This window comes from Salmo salar, chromosome 19 (assembly GCF_965601325.2).
Source record: "Salmo salar chromosome 19, fSalSal1, whole genome shotgun sequence".
NCBI classification, from domain to species: domain Eukaryota; kingdom Metazoa; phylum Chordata; class Actinopteri; order Salmoniformes; family Salmonidae; genus Salmo; species Salmo salar.
Window position 1 is genome coordinate 33095427 of NC_138309.1, and position 22961 is coordinate 33118387.

Here is a 22961-nt window from a genome sequence, read left to right on the forward strand (position 1 = left end):
AGACAAACACGTGTACTACTGCAATACTACTGCAATACTATTACTACTACTACTGCTACTACTACAACTCCTACTACGACTAGACAAACACATGTACAACTACAATACTACTGCAATACTACTACTACTACTACTAATATGACTAGACAAGCATGTGTACTACTGCAATACTACTACTAATACTACTACTACTACTATAGGTACTACTACTACTACTACTGCTACCACCACTATTACTACTACTACCACCACTACTACTACTACCACCACTACTAATACTACTACTACTACCACTACCACTACAACTACCACTACCACTACCACTACTACTACTACTACTACTACTACTACCACTACTACTACCAATACCACTTATACTACTACCACTACTACTAAAACCACTACTACTAAAACCATTACCACAACCACTAAAACCACTACCACAACAACTACCACTACTACTACTACTAATACTACTAACACTACTACTACTACCACTAATACCACTACCACTACTACTACCACTACTACCACTACTACTACTAAAACCACTACCACTACTACCACTACCACTACTAAAACCACTACTACTACTACTACTACTACTACTAGTACTACTATACCTGCTACCACTACTAAAACCACTACCGCTACTACTATTACTACTACTACTACCACTACTACTACTACTACGACTATCACTACTAAAACTACTACCACTACTAATACCACTAATAAAACTACTACCAATACTACTACCACTACTGCTACTACTACCACTACTACTAAAACCAGTACCGCTACTATTATTACCACTACTACTACTACTACTCCTACCACCATTACCACTACTACTACTAAAACCACTACCACTACTACCACTACCACTACTAAAACCACTACTACTACTACTACTACTACTACTACTACTACTACTACTACTACTAGTACTACTATACCTGCTACCACTACTAAAACCACTACCGCTACTACTATTACTACTACACCTGCTACCACTACTAAAACCACTACCGCTACTACCACTACCGCTACTACCACTACCACTATTAAAACTACTACCACTACTACTAAAACTACTACCACTACTACTACCACTACTACCACTACTACTACTGCCACCACCACCACTACTACTATCACTACTACTCCTACTACTACTACCACTACTACTATCAATACCACTACTACTACTACCACTACTACTACTAAAACCACTACTACTACTACTACTACTACTACTACTAGTACTACTATACCTGCTACCACTACTAAAACCACTACCGCTACTACTATTACTACTACTACTACAACTATCACTACTAAAACTACTACCACTACTAATACCACTAATAAAACTACTACCAATACTACTACCACTACTGCTACTACTACCACTACTACTAAAACCAGTACCGCTACTATTATTACCACTACTACTACTACTACTCCTACCACCACTACTACTACTACTACTAAAACCACTACTATTACTACTACACCTGCTACCACTACTAAAACCACTACCGCTACTACCACTACCGCTACTACCACTACCACTATTAAAACTACTACCACTACTACTAAAACTACTACCACTACTACTACCACTACTACCACTACTACTACTGCCACCACCACCACTACTACTATCACTACTACTCCTACTACTACTACCACTACTACTATCAATACCACTACTACTACTACCACTACTACTACTGCTACTACTACTACTACTAAAACCACTACTACTACTAAAACCACTACCACAACCACCAAAACCATTACCACAACCACTAAAGCCACTACCGCAACCACTACCACTACTACTACTACTACTACTACTACTACCACTATTACCACTACTACCACTACTACTACTACTCCTACTAATCCTACTACCACTACTACGACTACTACCACTACTACTACTAAAACAACTACCACTACTACCACTACCACTACTAAAACCACTACTACTACTAGTACTACTACACCTGCTACCACTACTAAAACCACTACCGCTTCAACTATTACCACTACTACTACCACTACTAAAACTACTACCACTACTACAACCACTACTAAAACTACTACCAATACTACTACCACTATTGCTACTACTACTACTACTACTACTACTAAAACCAGTACCGCTACTATTATTACCACTACTACTACTACTCCTACCACCACTACTACTACTACTACTACTACTACTACTTCTCCTACCACTACTAAAACCACTACTACTACTCCTACTACTCCTACTAACACTACTGCCACTACTACCACTACTGCTACTACTACCACTACTACTACCACTACTGCTACTACTACTACTACTACTAAAACTACTACCACTACTACCACTATCACTACTACTACTACTACTACTACTACTACTACTACTACTACTACTACTAAAACCACTACCAAAACCACTACTGCTACTACTACTGCTGCTACTACTACTACTACCACTAATACCACTACTACTACTTCCACTACTACTACTACCACTACTACTGTAACCGATGTGAAATGGCTAGTAGTTAGTGGTGGTGCGCGCTAATAGCGTTTCAATCGGTGACATCACTCGCTCTGAGACCTGAAGTAGGGTTTCCCCTTGCGTTGCAAGGGCCGCGGCATTTGTGGCGCGATGGGTAATGATGCTTCGTGGGGTGTCAGTTGTTGATGCGTGCAAGGGTCCCTGGTTCAAGCCCGGGTTGGGGTGAAGAGAGGGACGGAACCTACACTGTTACATTGATGCTGTTGACCCGGATCATTGGTTGCTGCGGAAAAGGAGGAGGTCAAAAGGGGGGTGAGTGTAACCGATGTGAAATGGCTACTACTACTACTACTACTACTTCTCCTACTAAAACTACTACCAATACTACTACCACTATTACTACTACTACTACTACTACTAAAACCAGTACCGCTACTATTATTACCACTACTACTACTACTCCTACTACTACTACTACTACTTCTCCTACCACTACTAAAACCACTACTACTACTCCTACTACCACTACTACTACTACTACTAAAACTACTACCACTACTACCACTATCACTACTACTACTACTACTACTACTAAAACCACTACCACAACCACTACTGCTGCTACTACTACTACTACCACTAATACCACTACTACTACTTCCACTACTACTACTACCACTATTACTGTAACCGATGTAACCGATGTTACATTGATGCTGTTGACCCGGATCATTGGTTGCTGCGGAAAAGGAGGAGGTCAAAAGGGGGGTGAGTGTAACCGATGTGAAATGGCTAGTTAGTTAGCGGTGGTGCGTGCTAATAGCGTTTCAATCAGTGACGTCACTCGCTCTGAGACTTGAAGTAGGGTTTCCCCTTGCGTTGCAAGGGCTGCGGCTTTTGTGGCACGATGTGTAACGATGCTTCGTGGGTGTCAGTTGTTGATGTGTGCAAGGGTCCCTGGTTCGAGCCCAGGTTGGGGCGAAGAGAGGGACGGAACCTACACTGTTACACTACCACCACTACCACTACTACTACTACTATTAATGCCAATTCCTCCTTTGGCCGTCTCTCCTTCCAGTTCTCTGCTGCCAATGACTGGAACGAACTACAAAAATCTCTGAAACTGGAAACACTTATCTCCCTCACTAGCTTTAAGCACCAGCTGTCAGAGCAGCTCACAGATCACTGCACCTGTACATAGCCCATCTATAATTTAGCCCATACAACTACCGCTTCCCCTACTGTATTTATTTATTTATTTTCCTCCTTTGCACCCCATTATTTCTATTTCTACTTTGCACTTTCTTCCACTGCAAATCTACAATTCCAGTGTTTTACTTGCTATATTGTATTTAAGCCTAACCCTACCTGAGTGTGTGTGTGTGTGTGTGTGTGTGTGTCTGCTGCGTGGAACCCTGACACTATCTAAAGCCTGTGCTCCGTTATCTCTCTCTCTCTCTCTCTCTCTCTCTCTCTCTCTCTCTCTCTCTCTCTTTAGGTCTTTAATATGTCTCTCTCTCTCTCTCTCTCTAGGTCTATCATATTGCGGCGTCTGTGTTCTCTGATTGGAACAGTGTTTCTGCTGCGTTGCGTCACCATGTTTGTTACCTCCCTCTCTGTGCCTGGACAACATCTACAGTGCTCCAGTAAGGTGGGACACACATACTAACACACCCAAACTAGTGACTAGTTGATTAAAGGACAGAGTCTGATGACTGGGTGATCAAAGGACAGAGTCCAATGACTGGGTGATTAAAGGGCAGAGTCTGACTGGATGATTATAGGGCAGAATCCAATGACTGGGTGATTAAAGGGCAGAGTCTGACTGGGTGATTAAAGGACAGAGTCTGACTGGGTGATTAAAGGGCAGAGTCTGACTGGGTGATTAAAGGACAGAGTCTGACTGGGTGATTAAAGGGCAGAGTCTGACTGGGTGATTAAAGGACAGAGTCTGACTGGGTGATTAAAGGACAGAGTCTGACTGGGTGATTAAAGGGCAGAGTCTGACTGGGTGATTAAAGGACAGAGTCTGATGATTGGGTGATTAAAGGGCAGTCTGATAACTAGTTGATTAAAGGGCAGAGTCTGATGACTGGGTGATTAAAGGGCAGAGTCTGATGACTGGGTGATTAAAGGGCAGAGTCTGATGACTGGGTGATTAAAGGGCAGAGTCTGATGACTGGGTGATTAAAGGACAGAGTCTGATAACTAGTTGATTAAAGAGCAGATTCTGATGACTGGGTGATTAAAGGACAGAGTCTGATGACTGGGGGATTAAAGGACAGAGTCTGATGACTGGATGATTAAAGGGCAGAGACTAATGACTGGGTGATTAAAGAGCAGAGTCTGACTGGGTGATTAAAGGGCAGAGTCTGATAACTAGTTGATTAAAGGACATAGTCTGACTGGGTGATTAAAGGGCAGAGTCTGATGACTGGGTGATTAAAGGGCAGAGTCTGATTGGGTGATTAAAGGACGAAGTCTGATGACTGGGTGATTAAAGGACAGAGTCTAACTGGGTGATTAAAGGGCAGAGTCTGACTGGGTGATTAAAGGACAGAGTCTGATGACTGGGTGATTAAAGGGCAGAGTCTGATGACTGGGTGATTAAAGGGCAGAGTCTGATGACTGGGTGATTAAAGGGCAGAGTCTGATGACTGGGTGATTAAAGGGCAGAGTCTGACTGGGTGATTAAAGGGCAGAGTCTGACTGGGTGATTAAAGGACAAAGTCTGATGACTGGGTGATTAAAGGGCAGAGTCTGACTGGGTGATTAAAGGGCAGAGTCTGACTGGGTGATTAAAGGACAAAGTCTGACTGGGTGATTAAAGGACAAAGTCTGACTGCGTGATTAAAGGACAGAGTCTGACTGGGTGATTAAAGGACAGAGTCTGACTGGGTGGTAAAAGGACAGATTCTGACTGAGTGGTTAAAGGGCAGAGTCTGATGACTGGGTGACTAAAGGGCAGAGTCTGATGACTGGGTGATTAAAGGGAAAAGTCTGATGACTGGGTGATTAAAGGGCAGAGTCTGACTGGGTGATTAAAGGACAAATTCTGACTGAGTGGTTAAAGGGCAGAGTCTGATGACTGGGTGATTAAAGGGCAGAGTCTGATGACTGGTTGATTAAAGGGCAGAGTCTAACTGGGTGATTAAAGGGCAGAGTCTGACTGGGTGATTAAAGGACAGAGTCTGACTGGGTGATTAAAGGACAGAGTCTGATGACTGGATGATTAAAGGGCAGAGTCTAATGACTGGGTGATTAAAGAGCAGAGATTGACTGGGTGATTATAGGGCAGAGTTTGATGACTGGGTGATTATAGGACAGTCTGATGTTTTGGTGATTAAAGGGCAGTCTGATGACTGGGTGATTAAAGGACAGAGTCTGATGACTGGGTGAATAAAGGGCAGAGTCTGACTGGGTGATTAAAGGGCAGAGTCTGATGACTGGGTAATTAAAGGACAGAGTCTGACTGGGTGATTAAAGGGCAGAGTCTGATGACTGGGTGATTAAAGGACAGAGTCTGACTGGGTGATTAAAGGACAGAGTCTGACTGGGTGATTAAAGGACAGAGTCTGATGACTGGATGATTAAAGGGCAGAGTCTAATGACTGGGTGATTAAAGAGCAGAGTCTGACTGGGTGATTATAGGGCAGAGTCTGACTGGGTGATTAAAGGGCAGAGTCTGACTGGGTGATTAAAGGACAGAGTCTGATGACTGGATGATTAAAGGGCAGAGTCTAATGACTGGGTGATTAAAGAGCAGAGTCTGACTGGGTGATTATAGGGCAGAGTCTGACTGGGTGATTAAAGGGCAGAGTCTGATGACTGGGTGATTAAAGGGCAGAGTCTGATGACTGGGTGATTAAAGGGCAAAGATTGATGACTGGGTGATTAAAGGGCAGAGTCTGACTGGGTGATTAAAGGGCAGAGTCTGATGACTGGGTGATTAAAGGGCAGAGTCTGACTGGATGATTAAAGGGCAGAGTCTAATGAATGGGAGATTAAAGAGCAGAGTCTGATGACTGGCTGATTAAAGGGCAGAGTCTGATAACTAGTTGATTAAAGGACATCGTCTGGCTGGGTGATTAAAGTGCAGAGTCTGATGACTGGGGGATTAAAGGGCAGAGTCTAATGACTGGGTGATTAAAGAGCAGAGTCTGACTGGGTGATTATAGGGCAGAGTCTCATGAATGGGTGATTAAAGAGCAGAGTCTGATAACTGGGTGATTAAAGGGCAGAGTCTGATAACTAGTTGATTAAAGGACATAGTCTGACTGGGTGATTAAAGGGCAGAGTCTGATGACTGGGTGATTAAAGAGCAGAGTCTGACTGGGTGATTATAGGGCAGAGTCTGACTGGGTGATTAAAGGGCAGAGTCTGACTGGGTGATTAAAGGGCAGAGTCTGATGACTGGGTGATTAAAGGACAGAGTCTGACTGGGTGATTAAAGGACAGAGTCTGACTGGGTGATTAAAGGACAGAGTCTGATGACTGGGTGATTAAAGGACAGAGTCTGACTGGGTGGTAAAAGGACAGATTCTGACTGAGTGGTTAAAGGGCAGAGTCTGATGACTGGGTAACTACAGGGCAGAGTCTGATGACTGGGTGATTAAAGGGAAAAGTCTGATGACTGGGTGATTAAAGTGGCAGAGTCTGACTGGGTGATTAAAGGGCAGAGTCTGACTGGGTGATTAAAGGACAGAGTCTGACTGGGTGATTAAAGGACAGAGTCTGATGACTGGATGATTAAAGGGCAGAGTCTAATGACTGGGTGATTAAAGAGCAGAGTTTGACTGGGTGATTATAGGGCAGAGTCTGATGACTGGGTGATTATAGGACAGTCTGATGTTTTGGTGATTAAAGGGCAGTCTGATGACTGGGTGATTAAAGGACAGAGTCTGATGACTGGGTGAATAAAGGGCAGATTCTGACTGGATGATTAAAGGGCAGAGTCTGATGACTGGGTAATTAAAGGACAGAGTCTGACTGGGTAATTAAAGGACAGAGTCTGACTGGGTGATTAAAGGACAGAGTCTGATGACTGGATGATTAAAGGGCAGAGTCTAATGACTGGGTGATTAAAGAGCAGAGTCTGACTGGGTGATTATAGGGCAGAGTCTGACTGGGTGATTAAAGGGCAGAGTCTGACTGGGTGATTAAAGGACAGAGTCTGATGACTGGATGATTAAAGGGCAGAGTCTAATGACTGGGTGATTAAAGAGCAGAGTCTGACTGGGTGATTATAGGGCAGAGTCTGACTGGGTGATTAAAGGGCAGAGTCTGATGACTGGGTGATTAAAGGGCAGAGTCTGATGACTGGGTGATTAAAGGGCAAAGATTGATGACTGGGTGATTAAAGGGCAGAGTCTGACTGGGTGATTAAAGGGCAGAGTCTGATGACTGGGTGATTAAAGGGCAGAGTCTGACTGGGTGATTAAAGGGCAGAGTCTGACTGGGTGATTAAAGGACAAAGTCTGATGACTGGGTGATTAAAGGCCAGAGTCTGACTGGGTGATTAAAGGGCAGAGTCTGACTGGGTGATTAAAGGACAAAGTCTGACTAGGTGGTTAAAGGGCAGAGTCTGATGACTGGGTGATTAACGGGCAGAGTCTGATAACTAGTTGATTAAAGGACATAGTCTGACTGGGTGATTAAAGGGCAGAGTCTGATGACTGGGGGATTAAAGGACAGAGTCTGATGACTGGATGATTAAAGGGCAGAGTCTAATGAATGGGAGATTAAAGGGCAGAGTCTGATGACTGGCTGATTAAAGGGCAGAGACTGATAACTAGTTGATTAAAGGACATCGTCTGACTGGGTGATTAAAGGGCAGAGTCTGATGACTGGGTGATTAAAGGGCAGAGTCTGATGACTGGGTGATTAAAGAGCAGAGTCTGACTGGGTGATTATAGGGCAGAGTCTGACTGGGTGATTAAAGGGCAGAGTCTGACTGGGTGATTAAAGGACAGAGTCTGACTGGGTGATTAAAGGACAGAGTCTGACTGGGTGATTAAAGGACAGAGTCTGATGACTGGGTGATTAAAGGACAGAGTCTGATGACTGGGTGATTAAAGGGCAGAGTCTGACTGGGTGATTATAGGACAGAGTCTGATGACTGGGTGATTATAGGACAGTCTGATGACTTGGTGATTAAAGGGCAGAGTCTGATGACTGGGTGATTAAAGGACAGAGTCTGATGACTGGGTGAATAAAGGGCAGAGTGTGACTGGGTGATTAAAGGGCAGAGTCTGATGACTGGGTAATTAAAGGACAGTCTGACTTGGTGATTAAAGGGCAGAGTCTGATGACTGGGTGATTAAAGGACAGAGTCTGACTGTGTGATTAAAGGACAGTGTCTGACTGGGTGATTAAAGGACAGAGTCTGACTGGGTGATTAAAGGACAAATTCTGACTGGGTGATTAAAGGACAGAGTCTTATGACTGGGTGATTAAAGGACAGAGTCTGATAACTAGTTGATTAAAGGACATAGTCTGACTGGGTGATTAAAGGGCAGAGTCTAATTACTGGGTGATTAAAGAGCAGAGGCTGACTGGGTGATTAAAGGGCAGAGTCTAACTGGGTGATTAAAGGGCAGAGTCTGACTGGGTGATTAAAGGACAGAGTCTGACTGGATGTTTAAAGGGCAGAGTCTAATGACTGGGTGATTAAAGAGCAGAGTCTGACTGGGTGATTATAGGGCAGAGTCTGATGACTGGGTGATTAAAGGACAGAGTCTGACTGGGTGATTAAAGGGCAGAGTCTGATGACTTGGTGATTAAAGGACAGAGTCTGATGACTGGGTGATTAAAGGGCAGAGTCTGATGACTGGGTGATTAAAGGACAGAGTCTGACTGGGTGATTAAAGGACAGAGTCTGATGACTGGGTGATTATAGGGCAGAGTCTGATGACTGGATGATTAAAGGACAGAGTCTGACTGGGTGATTAAAGGGCAGAGTCTGATGACTGGGTGATTAAAGGGCAGAGTCTGATAACTAGTTGATTAAAGGACTTAGTCTGACTGGGTGATTAAAGGGCAGAGTCTGATGACTGGGTGATTAAAGGGCAGAGTCTGATGACTGGGTGATTAAAGAGCAGAGTCTAACTGGGTGATTATAGGGCAGAGTCTGACTGGGTGATTAAAGGGCAGAGTCTGACTGGGTGATTAAAGGGCAGAGTCTGATGACTGGGTGATTAAAGGACAGAGTCTGACTGGGTGATTAAAGGACAGAGTCTGACTGGGTGATTAAAGGACAGAGTCTGATGACTGGGTGATTAAAGGACAGAGTCTGATGACTGGGTGATTAAAGGACAGAGTCTGACTGGGTGATTAAAGGACAGAGTCTGACTGGGTGATTAAAGGACAGAGTCTGACTGGGTGATTAAAGGACAGAGTCTGATGACTGGGTGATTAAAGGACAGAGTCTGATAACTAGTTGATTAAAGGACATAGTCTGACTGGGTGATTAAAGGGCAGAGTCTAATTACTGGGTGATTAAAGAGCAGAGTCTGACTGGGTGATTAAAGGGCAGAGTCTAACTGGGTGATTAAAGGGCAGAGTCTGACTGGGTGATTAAAGGACAGAGTCTGACTGGGTGATTAAAGGACAGAGTCTGATGACTGGATGATTAAAGGGCAGAGTCTAATGACTGGGTGATTAAAGAGCAGAGTCTGACTGGGTGATTATAGGGCAGAGTCTGATGACTGGGTGATTAAAGGACAGAGTCTGACAGGGTGATTAAAGGGCAGAGTCTGATGACTTGGTGATTAAAGGACAGAGTCTGATGACTGGGTGATTAAAGGGCAGAGTCTGATGACTGGATGATTAAAGGGCAGAGTCTGATGACTGGGTGATTAAAGGACAGAGTCTGACTGGGTGATTAAAAACCAGAGTTTGATGACTGGGTGATTATAGGACAGTCTGATGACTTGGTGATTAAAGGGCAGAGTCTGACTGGGTGATTAAAGGACAGAGTCTGACTGGGTGGTAAAAGGACAGATTCTGACTGAGTGGTTAAAGGGCAGAGTCTGATGACTGGGTAACTACAGGGCAGAGTCTGATGACTGGGTGATTAAAGGGAAAAGTCTGATGACTGGGTCATTAAAGGGCAGAGTCTGACTGGGTGATTAAAGGGCAGAGTCTGACTGGGTGATTAAAGGACAGAGTCTGACTGGGTGATTAAAGGACAGAGTCTGATGACTGGATGATTAAAGGGCAGAGTCTAATGACTGGGTGATTAAAGAGCAGAGTTTGACTGGGTGATTATAGGGCAGAGTCTGATGACTGGGTGATTATAGGACAGTCTGATGTTTTGGTGATTAAAGGGCAGTCTGATGACTGGGTGATTAAAGGACAGAGTCTGATGACTGGGTGAATAAAGGGCAGAGTCTGACTGGGTGATTAAAGGGCAGAGTCTGATGACTGGGTAATTAAAGGACAGAGTCTGACTGGGTGATTAAAGGGCAGAGTCTGATGACTGGGTGATTAAAGGACAGAGTCTGACTGGGTGATTAAAGGACAGAGTCTGACTGGGTGATTAAAGGACAGAGTCTGATGACTGGATGATTAAAGGGCAGAGTCTAATGACTGGGTGATTAAAGAGCAGAGTCTTACTGGGTGATTATAGGGCAGAGTCTTACTGGGTGATTATAGGGCAGAGTCTGACTGGGTGATTAAAGGGCAGAGTCTGACTGGGTGATTAAAGGACAGAGTCTGATGACTGGATGATTAAAGGGCAGAGTCTAATGACTTGGTGATTAAAGAACAGAGTCTGACTGGGTGATTATAGGGCAGAGTCTGACTGGGTGATTAAAGGGCAGAGTCTGATGACTGGGTGATTAAAGGGCAGAGTCTGATGACTGGGTGATTAAAGGGCAGAGTCTGACTGGGTGATTAAAGGGCAGAGTCTGACTGGGTGATTAAAGGACAAAGTCTGATGACTGGGTGATTAAAGGGCAGAGTCTGATAACTAGTTGATTAAAGGACATAGTCTGACTGGGTGATTAAAGGGCAGAGTCTGATGACTGGGGGATTAAAGGACAGAGTCTGATGACTGGATGATTAAAGGGCAGATTCTAATGAATGGGAGATTAAAGAGCAGAGTCTGATGACTGGCTGATTAAAGGACAGAGTCTGATAACTAGTTGATTAAAGGACATAGTCTGACTGGGTGATTAAAGGGCAGAGTCTAATTACTGGGTGATTAAAGAGCAGAGGCTGACTGGGTTATTAAAGGGCAGAGTCTAATTACTGGGTGATTAAAGAGCAGAGGCTGACTGGGTTATTAAAGGGCAGAGTCTAACTGGGTGATTAAAGGGCAGAGTCTGACTGGGTGATTAAAGGACAGAGTCTGACTGGATGATTAAAGGGCAGAGTCTAATGACTGGGTGATTAAAGAGCAGAGTCTGACTGGGTGATTATAGGGCAGAGTCTGATGACTGGGTGATTAAAGGACAGAGTCTGACTGGGTGATTAAAGGGCAGAGTCTGATGACTGGGTGATTAAAGGGCAGAGTCTGATGACTGGGTGATTAAAGAGCAGAGTCTGACTGGGTGATTATAGGGCAGAGTCTGACTGGGTGATTAAAGGGCAGAGTCTGACTGGGTGATTAAAGGGCAGAGTCTGATGACTGGGTGATTAAAGGACAGAGTCTGACTGGGTGATTAAAGGACAGAGTCTGACTGGGTGATTAAAGGACAGAGTCTGATGACTGGGTGATTAAAGGACAGAGTCTGATGACTGGGTGATTAAAGGGCAGAGTCTGACTGGGTGATTATAGGACAGAGTCTGATGACTGGGTGATTATAGGACAGTCTGATGACTTGGTGATTAAAGGGCAGAGTCTGATGACTGGGTGATTAAAGGACAGAGTCTGATGACTGGGTGAATAAAGGGCAGAGTGTGACTGGGTGATTAAAGGGCAGAGTCTGATGACTGGGTAATTAAAGGACAGTCTGACTTGGTGATTAAAGGGCAGAGTCTGATGACTGGGTGATTAAAGGACAGAGTCTGACTGGATGATTAAAGGGCAGAGTCTAATGACTGGGTGATTAAAGAGCAGAGTCTGACTGGGTGATTATAGGGCAGAGTCTGATGACTGGGTGATTAAAGGACAGAGTCTGACTGGGTGATTAAAGGGCAGAGTCTGATGACTTGGTGATTAAAGGACAGAGTCTGATGACTGGGTGATTAAACGGCAGAGTCTGATGACTGGATGATTAAAGGGCAGAATCTGATGACTGGGTGATTAAAGGACAGAGTCTGACTTGGTGATTAAAGGACAGAGTCTGATGACTGGGTGATTATAGGGCAGAGTCTGATGACTGGATGATTAAAGGACAGAGTCTGACTGGGTGATTAAAGGGCAGAGTCTGATGACTGGGTGATTAAAGGGCAGAGTCTGATAACTAGTTGATTAAAGGACATAGTCTGACTGGGTGATTAAAGGGCAGAGTCTGATGACTGGGTGATTAAAGGGCAGAGTCTGATGACTGGGTGATTAAAGAGCAGAGTCTGACTGGGTGATTATAGGGCAGAGTCTGACTGGGTGATTAAAGGGCAGAGTCTGACTGGGTGATTAAAGGACAGAGTCTGACTGGGTGATTAAAGGACAGAGTCTGATGACTGGGTGATTAAAGGACAGAGTCTGATGACTGAGTGATTAAAGGGCAGAGTCTGACTGGGTGATTATAGGACAGAGTCTGATGACTGGGTGATTATAGGACAGTCTGATGACTTGGTGATTAAAGGGCAGAGTCTGATGACTGGGTGATTAAAGGACAGAGTCTGATGACTGGGTGAATAAAGGGCAGAGTGTGACTGGGTGATTAAAGGGCAGAGTCTGATGACTGTGTAATTAAAGGACAGTCTGACTTGGTGATTAAAGGTCAGAGTCTGATGAATGGGTGATTAAAGGACAGAGTCTGACTGGGTGATTAAAGGACAGAGTCTGACTGGGTGATTAAAGGACAGAGTCTGACTGGGTGATTAAAGGACAAATTCTGACTGGGTGATTAAAGGACAGAGTCTGATGACTGGGTGATTAAAGGACAGAGTCTGATAACTAGTTGATTAAAGGACATAGTCTGACTGGGTGATTAAAGGGCAGAGTCTAGTTACTGGGTGATTAAAGAGCAGAGTCTGACTGGGTGATTAAAGGGCAGAGTCTAACTGGGTGATTAAAGGGCAGAGTCTAATGACTGGGTGATTAAAGAGCAGAGTCTGACTGGATGATTAAAGGGCAGAGTCTAATGACTGGGTGATTAAAGAGCAGAGTCTGACTGGGTGATTATAGGGCAGAGTCTGATGACTGGGTGATTAAAGGACAGAGTCTGACTGGGTGATTAAAGGGCAGAGTCTGATGACTGGGTGATTAAAGGGCAGAGTCTGATGACTGGGTGATTAAAGAGCAGAGTCTGACTGGGTGATTATAGGGCAGAGTCTGACTGGGTGATTAAAGGGCAGAGTCTGACTGGGTGATTAAAGGGCAGAGTCTGATGACTGGGTGATTAAAGGACAGAGTCTGACTGGGTGATTAAAGGACAGAGTCTGACTGGGTGATTAAAGGACAGAGTCTGATGACTGGGTGATTAAAGGACAGAGTCTGATGACTGGGTGATTAAAGGGCAGAGTCTGACTGGGTGATTATAGGACAGAGTCTGATGACTGGGTGATTATAGGACAGTCTGATGACTTGGTGATTAAAGGGCAGAGTCTGATGACTGGGTGATTAAAGGACAGAGTCTGATGACTGGGTGAATAAAGGGCAGAGTGTGACTGGGTGATTAAAGGGCAGAGTCTGATGACTGGGTAATTAAAGGACAGTCTGACTTGGTGATTAAAGGGCAGAGTCTGATGACTGGGTGATTAAAGGACAGATTCTGACTGGATGATTAAAGGGCAGAGTCTAATGACTGGGTGATTAAAGAGCAGAGTCTGACTGGGTGATTATAGGGCAGAGTCTGATGACTGGGTGATTAAAGGACAGAGTCTGACTGGGTGATTAAAGGGCAGAGTCTGATGACTTGGTGATTAAAGGACAGAGTCTGATGACTGGGTGATTAAAGGGCAGAGTCTGATGACTGGATGATTAAAGGGCAGAGTCTGATGACTGGGTGATTAAAGGACAGAGTCTGACTTGGTGATTAAAGGACAGAGTCTGATGACTGGGTGATTATAGGGCAGAGTCTGATGACTGGATGATTAAAGGACAGAGTCTGACTGGGTGATTAAAGGGCAGAGTCTGATGACTGGGTGATTAAAGGGCAGAGTCTGATAACTAGTTGATTAAAGGACATAGTCTGACTGGGTGATTAAAGGGCAGAGTCTGATGACTGGGTGATTAAAGGGCAGAGTCTGATGACTGGGTGATTAAAGAGCAGAGTCTGACTGGGTGATTATAGGGCAGAGTCTGACTGGGTGATTAAAGGGCAGAGTCTGACTGGGTGATTAAAGGGCAGAGTCTGATGACTGGGTGATTAAAGGACAGAATCTGACTGGGTGATTAAAGGACAGAGTCTGACTGGGTGATTAAAGGACAGAGTCTGATGACTGGGTGATTAAAGGACAGAGTCTGATGACTGAGTGATTAAAGGGCAGAGTCTGACTGGGTGATTATAGGACAGAGTCTGATGACTGGGTGATTATAGGACAGTCTGATGACTTGGTGATTAAAGGGCAGAGTCTGATGACTGGGTGATTAAAGGACAGAGTCTGATGACTGGGTGAATAAAGGGCAGAGTGTGACTGGGTGATTAAAGGGCAGAGTCTGATGACTGTGTAATTAAAGGACAGTCTGACTTGGTGATTAAAGGTCAGAGTCTGATGAATGGGTGATTAAAGGACAGAGTCTGACTGGGTGATTAAAGGACAGAGTCTGACTGGGTGATTAAAGGACAGAGTCTGACTGGGTGATTAAAGGACAAATTCTGACTGGGTGATTAAAGGACAGAGTCTGATGACTGGGTGATTAAAGGACAGAGTCTGATAACTAGTTGATTAAAGGACATAGTCTGACTGGGTGATTAAAGGGCAGAGTCTAGTTACTGGGTGATTAAAGAGCAGAGTCTGACTGGGTGATTAAAGGGCAGAGTCTAACTGGGTGATTAAAGGGCAGAGTCTGACTGGGTGATTAAAGAACAGAGTCTGATGACTGGATGATTAAAGGGCAGAGTCTAATGACTGGGTGATTAAAGAATACAGTCTGACTGGGTGATTATAGGGCAGAGTCTGATGACTGGGTGATTAAAGGACAGAGTCTGACTGGGTGATTAAAGGACAGAGTCTGATGACTGGATGATTAAAGGGCAGAGTCTGATGACTGGGTGATTAAAGGACAGAGTCTGACTGGGTGATTAAAGGACAGATTTTGATGACTGGGTGATTATAGGACAGTCTGATGACTTGGTGATTAAAGGGCAGAGTCTGACTGGGTCATTAAAGGGCAGAGTCTGATGACTGGGTGATTAAAGGGCAGAGTCTGATAACTAGTTGATTAAAGGACATAGTCTGACTGGGTGATTAAAGGGAAGAGTCTGATGACTGGGTGATTAAAGGGCAGAGTCTGATGACTGGGTGATTAAAGGACAGAGTCTGATGACTGGTTGATTAAAGGGCAGAGTCTGATGACTGGGTGATTAAAGGGCAGAGTCTTATGACTGAGTGATTAAAGGACAGAGTCTGGTGACTGGGTGATTAAAGGGCAGAGTCTGACTGGGTGATTAAAGGACAGAGTCTGATGACTGGGTGATTAAATGGCAGAGTCTGACTGGGTAATTAAAGGACATAGTCTGACTGGGTGATTAAAGGGCAGAGTCTGATGGCTGGGTGATTAAAGGACAGAGTCTGACTTTGGTGATTAAAGGACAGAGTCTGACTGGGTGATTAAAGGACAGAGTCTGACTGGGTGATTATAGGACAAATTCTGGCTGGGTGATTAAAGGACAGAGTCTGATGACTGGATGATTAAAGACCAGGGTCTGACTGGGTGATTAAAGGGCATAGTCTGACTGGGTGATTAAAGGACAGAGTCTGACTGGGTGATTAAAGGACAGAGTCTGATTACTGGATGATTAAAGGGCAGAGTCTAATGACTGGGTGATTAAAGAGCAGAGTCTGACTGGGTGATTATAGGGCAGAGTCTGATGACTGGGTGATTAAAGGGCAGAGTCTGACTGGGTGATTAAAGGGCAGAGTCTGATGACTTGGTGATTAAAGGGCAGAGTCTGATGACTGGATGATTAAAGGGCAGAGTGTGATGACTGGGTGATTAAAGGACAGAGTCTGACTGCGTGATTAAAGGACAGTGTCTGATGACTGCGTGATTAAAGGGCAGAGTCTGATGACTGGATGATTAAAGGGCAGAGTGTGATGACTGGGTGATTAAAGGACAGAGTCTGACTGGGTGAATAAAGGACAGTGTCTGATGACTGGGTGATTATAGGACAGTCTGATGACTTGGTGATTAAAGGACAGAGTCTGATGACTGGGTGATTAAAGGACAGAGTCTGATGACTGGGTGATTAAAGGACAGAGTCTGATGACTGGGTGATTAAAGGGCAGAGTCTGATAACTAGTTGATTAAAGGACATAGTCTGACTGGGTGATTAAAGGGCAGAGTCTGATGACTGGGTGATTAAAGGACAGAGTCTGATGACTGGGTGATTAAAGGACAGAGTCTGATGACTGGGTGATTAAAGGGCAGAGTCTGATAACTAGTTGATTAAAGGACATAGTCTGAATTGGGTGATTAAAGGGCAGAATCTGATGACTGGGTGATTAAAGGGCAGAGTCTGATGACTGGGTGATTAAAGGACAGAGTCTGATGACTGGTTGATTAAAGGGCAGAGTCTGATGACTGGGTGATTAAAGGGCAGAGTCTTATGACTGAGTGATTAAAGGACAGAGTCTGATGACTGGGTGATTAAAGGGCAGAGTCTGATGGGTGATTAAAGGGCAGAGTCTGACTGGGTCATTAAAGGGCAGAGTCTGATGACTGGGTGATTAAAGGACAGAGTCTGATGACTGGATGATTAAAGGGCAGAGTGTGATGACTGGGTGATTAAAGGACAGAGTCTGACTGGGTGAATAAAGGACAGTGTCTGATGACTGGGTGATTATAGGACAGTCTGATGACTTGGTGATTAAAGGACAGAGTCTGATGACTGGGTGATTAAAGGACAGAGTCTGATGACTGGGTGATTAAAGGACAGAGTCTGATGACTGGGTGATTAAAGGGCAGAGTCTGATAACTAGTTGATTAAAGGACATAGTCCGACTGGGTGATTAAAGGGCAGAGTCTGATGACTGGGTGATTAAAGGACAGAGTCTGATGACTGGGTGATTAAAGGACAGAGTCTGATGACTGGGTGATTAAAGGGCAGAGTCTGATAACTAGTTGATTAAAGGACATAGTCTGAATTGGGTGATTAAAGGGCAGAATCTGATGACTGGGTGATTAAAGGGCAGAGTCTGATGACTGGGTGATTAAAGGACAGAGTCTGATGACTGGTTGATTAAAGGGCAGAGTCTGATGACTGGGTGATTAAAGGGCAGAGTCTTATGACTGAGTGATTAAAGGACAGAGTCTGATGACTGGGTGATTAAAGGGCAGAGTCTGATGGGTGATTAAAGGGCAGAGTCTGACTAGGTCATTAAAGGGCAGAGTCTGATGACTGGGTGATTAAAGGACAGAGTCTGATGACTGGGTGAATAAAGGGCAGAGTGTGACTGGGTGATTAAAGGGCAGAGTCTGATGACTGTGTAATTAAAGGACAGTCTGACTTGGTGATTAAAGGTCAGAGTCTGATGACTGGGTGATTAAAGGACAGAGTCTGACTGGGTGATTAAAGGACAGAGTCTGACTGGGTGATTAAAGGACAGAGTCTGACTGGGTGATTAAAGGACAAATTCTGACTGGGTGATTAAAGGACAGAGTCTGATGACTGGGTGATTAAAGGACAGAGTCTGATAACTAGTTGATTAAAGGACATAGTCTGACTGGGTGATTAAAGGGCAGAGTCTAATTACTGGGTGATTAAAGAGCAGAGTCTGACTGGGTGATTAAAGGGCAGAGTCTGACTGGGTGATTAAAGGACAGAGTCTGATGACTGGATGATTAAAGGGCAGAGTCTCATGACTGGGTGATTAAAGAGCAGAGTCTGACTGGGTGATTATAGGGCAGAGTCTGATGACTGGGTGATTAAAGGACAGAGTCTGATGACTGGGTGATTAAAGGGCAGAGTCTGATGGGTGATTAAAGGGCAGAGTCTGACTGGGTCATTAAAGGGCAGAGTCTGATGACTGGGTGATTAAAGGACAGAGTCTGATGACTGGGTGAATAAAGGGCAGAGTGTGACTGGGTGATTAAAGGGCAGAGTCTGATGACTGTGTAATTAAAGGACAGTCTGACTTGGTGATTAAAGGTCAGAGTCTGATGACTGGGTGATTAAAGGACAGAGTCTGACTGGGTGATTAAAGGACAGAGTCTGACTGGGTGATTAAAGGACAGAGTCTGACTGGGTGATTAAAGGACAAATTCTGACTGGGTGATTAAAGGACAGAGTCTGATGACTGGGTGATTAAAGGACAGAGTCTGATAACTAGTTGATTAAAGGACATAGTCTGACTGGGTGATTAAAGGGCAGAGTCTAATTACTGGGTGATTAAAGAGCAGAGTCTGACTGGGTGATTAAAGGGCAGAGTCTGACTGGGTGATTAAAGGACAGAGTCTGATGACTGGATGATTAAAGGGCAGTGTCTCATGACTGGGTGATTAAAGAGCAGAGTCTGACTGGATGATTATAGGACAGAGTCTGATGACTGGGTGATTAAAGGACAGAGTCTGACTGGGTGATTAAAGGACAGAGTCTGATGACTGGGTGATTAAAGAGCAGAGTCTGATGACTGGATGATTAAAGGGCAGAGTCTGATGACTTGGTGATTAAAGGACAGAGTCTGACTGGGTGATTAAAGGACAGAGTTTGATGACTGGGTGATTATAGGACAGTTTGATGACTTGGTTATTAAAGGGCAGAGTCTGACTGGGTCATTAAAGGGCAGAGTCTGATGACTGGGTGATTAAAGGGCAGAGTCTGATAACTAGTTGATTAAAGGACATAGTCTGACTGGGTGATTAAAGGGAAGAGTCTGATGACTGGGTGATTAAAGGGCAGAGTCTGATGACTGGGTGATTAAAGGACAGAGTCTGATGACTGGTTGATTAAAGGGCAGAGTCTGATGACTGGGTGATTAAAGGGCAGAGTCTTATGACTGAGTGATTAATGGACAGAGTCTGGTGACTGGGTGATTAAAGGGCAGAGTCTGACTGGGTGATTAAAGGACAGAGTCTGATGACTGGGTGATTAAAGGGCAGAGTCTGACTGGGTATTTAAAGGACATAGTCTGACTGGGTGATTAAAGGGCAGAGTCTGATGGCTGGGTGATTAAAGGACAGAGTCTGACTTGGTGATTAAAGGACAGAGTCTGACTGGGTGATTAAAGGACATAGTCTGACTGGGTGATTATAGGACAAATTCTGGCTGGGTGATTAAAGGACAGAGTCTGATGACTGGGTGATTAAAGGGCAGAGTCTGACTGGGTGATTAAAGGGCAGAGTCTAATGTCTGGATGATTAAAGAGCAGGGTCTGACTGGGTTATTAAAGGGCATAGTCTGACTGGGTGATTAAAGGACAGAGTCTGACTGGGTGATTAAAGGACAGAGTCTGATGACTGGATGATTAAAGGGCAGAGTCTAATGACTGGGTGATTAAAGAGCAGAGTCTGACTGGGTGATTATAGGGCAGAGTCTGATGACTGGGTGATTAAAGGGCAGAGTCTGATGACTTGGTGATTAAAGGACAGAGTCTGATGACTTGGTGATTAAAGGACAGAGTCTGATGACTGCGTGATTAAAGGGCAGAGTCTGATGACTGGATGATTAAAGGGCAGAGTGTGATGACTGGGTGATTAAAGGACAGAGTCTGACTGGGTGACTAAAGGACAGAGTCTGATGACTGGGTGATTATAGGACAGTCTGATGACTTGGTGATTAAAGGACAGAGTCTGATGACTGGGTGATTAAAGCGCAGAGTGTGACTGGGTCATTAAAGGGCAGAGTCTGATGACTGGGTGATTAAAGGACAGAGTCTGATGACTGGGTGATTAAAGGGCAGAGTCTGATAACTAGTTGATTAAAGGACATAGTCTGACTGGGTGATTAAAGGGCAGAGTCTGATGACTGGGGGATTAAAGGACAGAGTCTGATGACTGGATGATTAAAGGGAAGAGTCTAATGACTGGGTGATTAAAGAGCAGAGTCTGACTGGGTGATTATAGGAAGAGTCTCATGACTGGGTGATTAAAGGGCAGAGTCTGATGACTGGGTGATTAAAGGGCAGAGTCTGATAACTAGTTGATTAAAGGACATAGTCTGAATTGGGTGATTAAAGGGCAGAATCTGATGACTGGGTGATTAAAGGGCAGAGTCTGATGACTGGGTGATTAAAGGACAGAGTCTGATGACTGGTTGATTAAAGGGCAGAGTCTGATAACTAGTTGATTAAAGGACATAGTCTGACTGGGTGATTATAGGGCAGAGTCTGACTGGGTGATTAAAGGGCAGAGTCTGACTGGGTGATTAAAGGGCAGAGTCTTATGACTGAGTGATTAAAGGACAGAGTCTGATGACTGGGTGATTAAAGGGCAGAGTCTGACTGGGTGATTAAAGGGCAGAGTCTGACTGGGTCATTAAAGGGCAGAGTCTGATGACTGGGTGATTAAAGGACAGAGTCTGATGACTGGGTGAATAAAGGGCAGAGTGTGACTGGGTGATTAAAGGGCAGAGTCTGATGACTGTGTAATTAAAGGACAGTCTGACTTGGTGATTAAAGGTCAGAGTCTGATGACTGGGTGATTAAAGGACAGAGTCTGACTGGGTGATTAAAGGACAGAGTCTGACTGGGTGATTAAAGGACAGAGTCTGACTGGGTGATTAAAGGACAAATTCTGACTGGGTTATTAAAGGACAGAGTCTGATGACTGGGTGATTAAAGGACAGAGTCTGATAACTAGTTGATTAAAGGACATAGTCTGACTGGGTGATTAAAGGGCAGAGTCTAATTACTGGGTGATTAAAGAGCAGAGTCTGACTGGGTGATTAAATGGCAGAGTCTAACTGGGTGATTAAAGGGCAGAGTCTGACTGGGTGATTAAAGGACAGAGTCTGATGACTGGATGATTAAAGGGCAGAGTCTAATGACTGGTTGATTAAAGAGCAGAGTCTGACTGGGTGATTATAGGGCAGAGTGTGATGACTGGGTGATTAAAGGACAGAGTCTGACTGGGTGATTAAAGGACAGAGTCTGATGACTGGGTGATTAAAGGGCAGAGTCTGATGACTGGATGATTAAAGGGCAGAGTCTGATGACTGGGTGATTAAAGGACAGAGTCTGACTGGGTGATTAAAGGACAGAGTTTGATGACTGGGTGATTATAGGACAGTTTGATGACTTGGTGATTAAAGGGCAGAGTCTGACTGGGTCATTAAAGGGCAGAGTCTGATGACTGGGTGATTAAAGGACAGAGTCTGATAACTAGTTGATTAAAGGACATAGTCTGACTGGGTGATTAAAGGGCAGAGTCTAATTACTGGGTGATTAAAGAGCAGAGTCTTACTGGGTGATTAAAGGGCAGAGTCTAACTGGGTGATTAAAGGGCAGAGTCTGACTGGGTGATTAAAGGACAGAGTCTGATGACTGGATGATTAAAGGGCAGAGTCTCATGACTGGGTGATTAAAGAGCAGAGTCTGACTGGGTGATTATAGGGCAGAGTCTGATGACTGGGTGATTAAAGGACAGAGTCTGACTGGGTGATTAAAGGACAGAGTCTGATGACTGGGTGATTAAAGGGCAGAGTCTGATGACTGGATGATTAAAGGGCAGAGTCTGATGACTTGGTGATTAAAGGACAGAGTCTGACTGGGTGATTAAAGGACAGAGTTTGATGACTGGGTGATTATAGGACAGTTTGATGACTTGGTGATTAAAGGGCAGAGTCTGACTGGGTCATTAAAGGGCAGAGTCTGATGACTGGGTGATTAAAGGGCAGAGTCTGATAACTAGTTGATTAAAGGACATAGTCTGACTGGGTGATTAAAGGGAAGAGTCTGATTGACTGGGTGATTAAAGGGCAGAGTCTGATGACTGGGTGATTAAAGGACAGAGTCTGATGACTGGTTGATTAAAGGGCAGAGTCTGATGACTGGGTGATTAAAGGGCAGAGTCTTATGACTGAGTGATTAATGGACAGAGTCTGGTGACTGGGTGATTAAAGGGCAGAGTCTGACTGGGTGATTAAAGGACAGAGTCTGATGACTGGGTGATTAAAGGGCAGAGTCTGACTGGGTAATTAAAGGACATAGTCTGACT

At 44.4% G+C, this 22961-nt stretch overlaps 1 protein-coding gene across 2 annotated transcripts in view; it reads left to right on the plus strand.

Annotated features, from left to right (window-relative positions):
- The window catches only part of LOC106578741 (sphingomyelin synthase-related protein 1), an 80282-nt gene that overhangs the window by 7735 nt on the left and 49586 nt on the right, over positions 1-22961 (plus strand). The window contains exon 4 of one of the 2 annotated variants that reach the window (XM_045702232.2): positions 4067-4179. In XM_045702232.2, coding sequence (XP_045558188.2) covers positions 4067-4179 — 113 coding nt within the window. Of the gene's footprint in view, positions 1-4066; positions 4185-22961 lie in introns of both variants that reach the window. The other variant, XM_045702228.2, reaches the window with a different exon arrangement.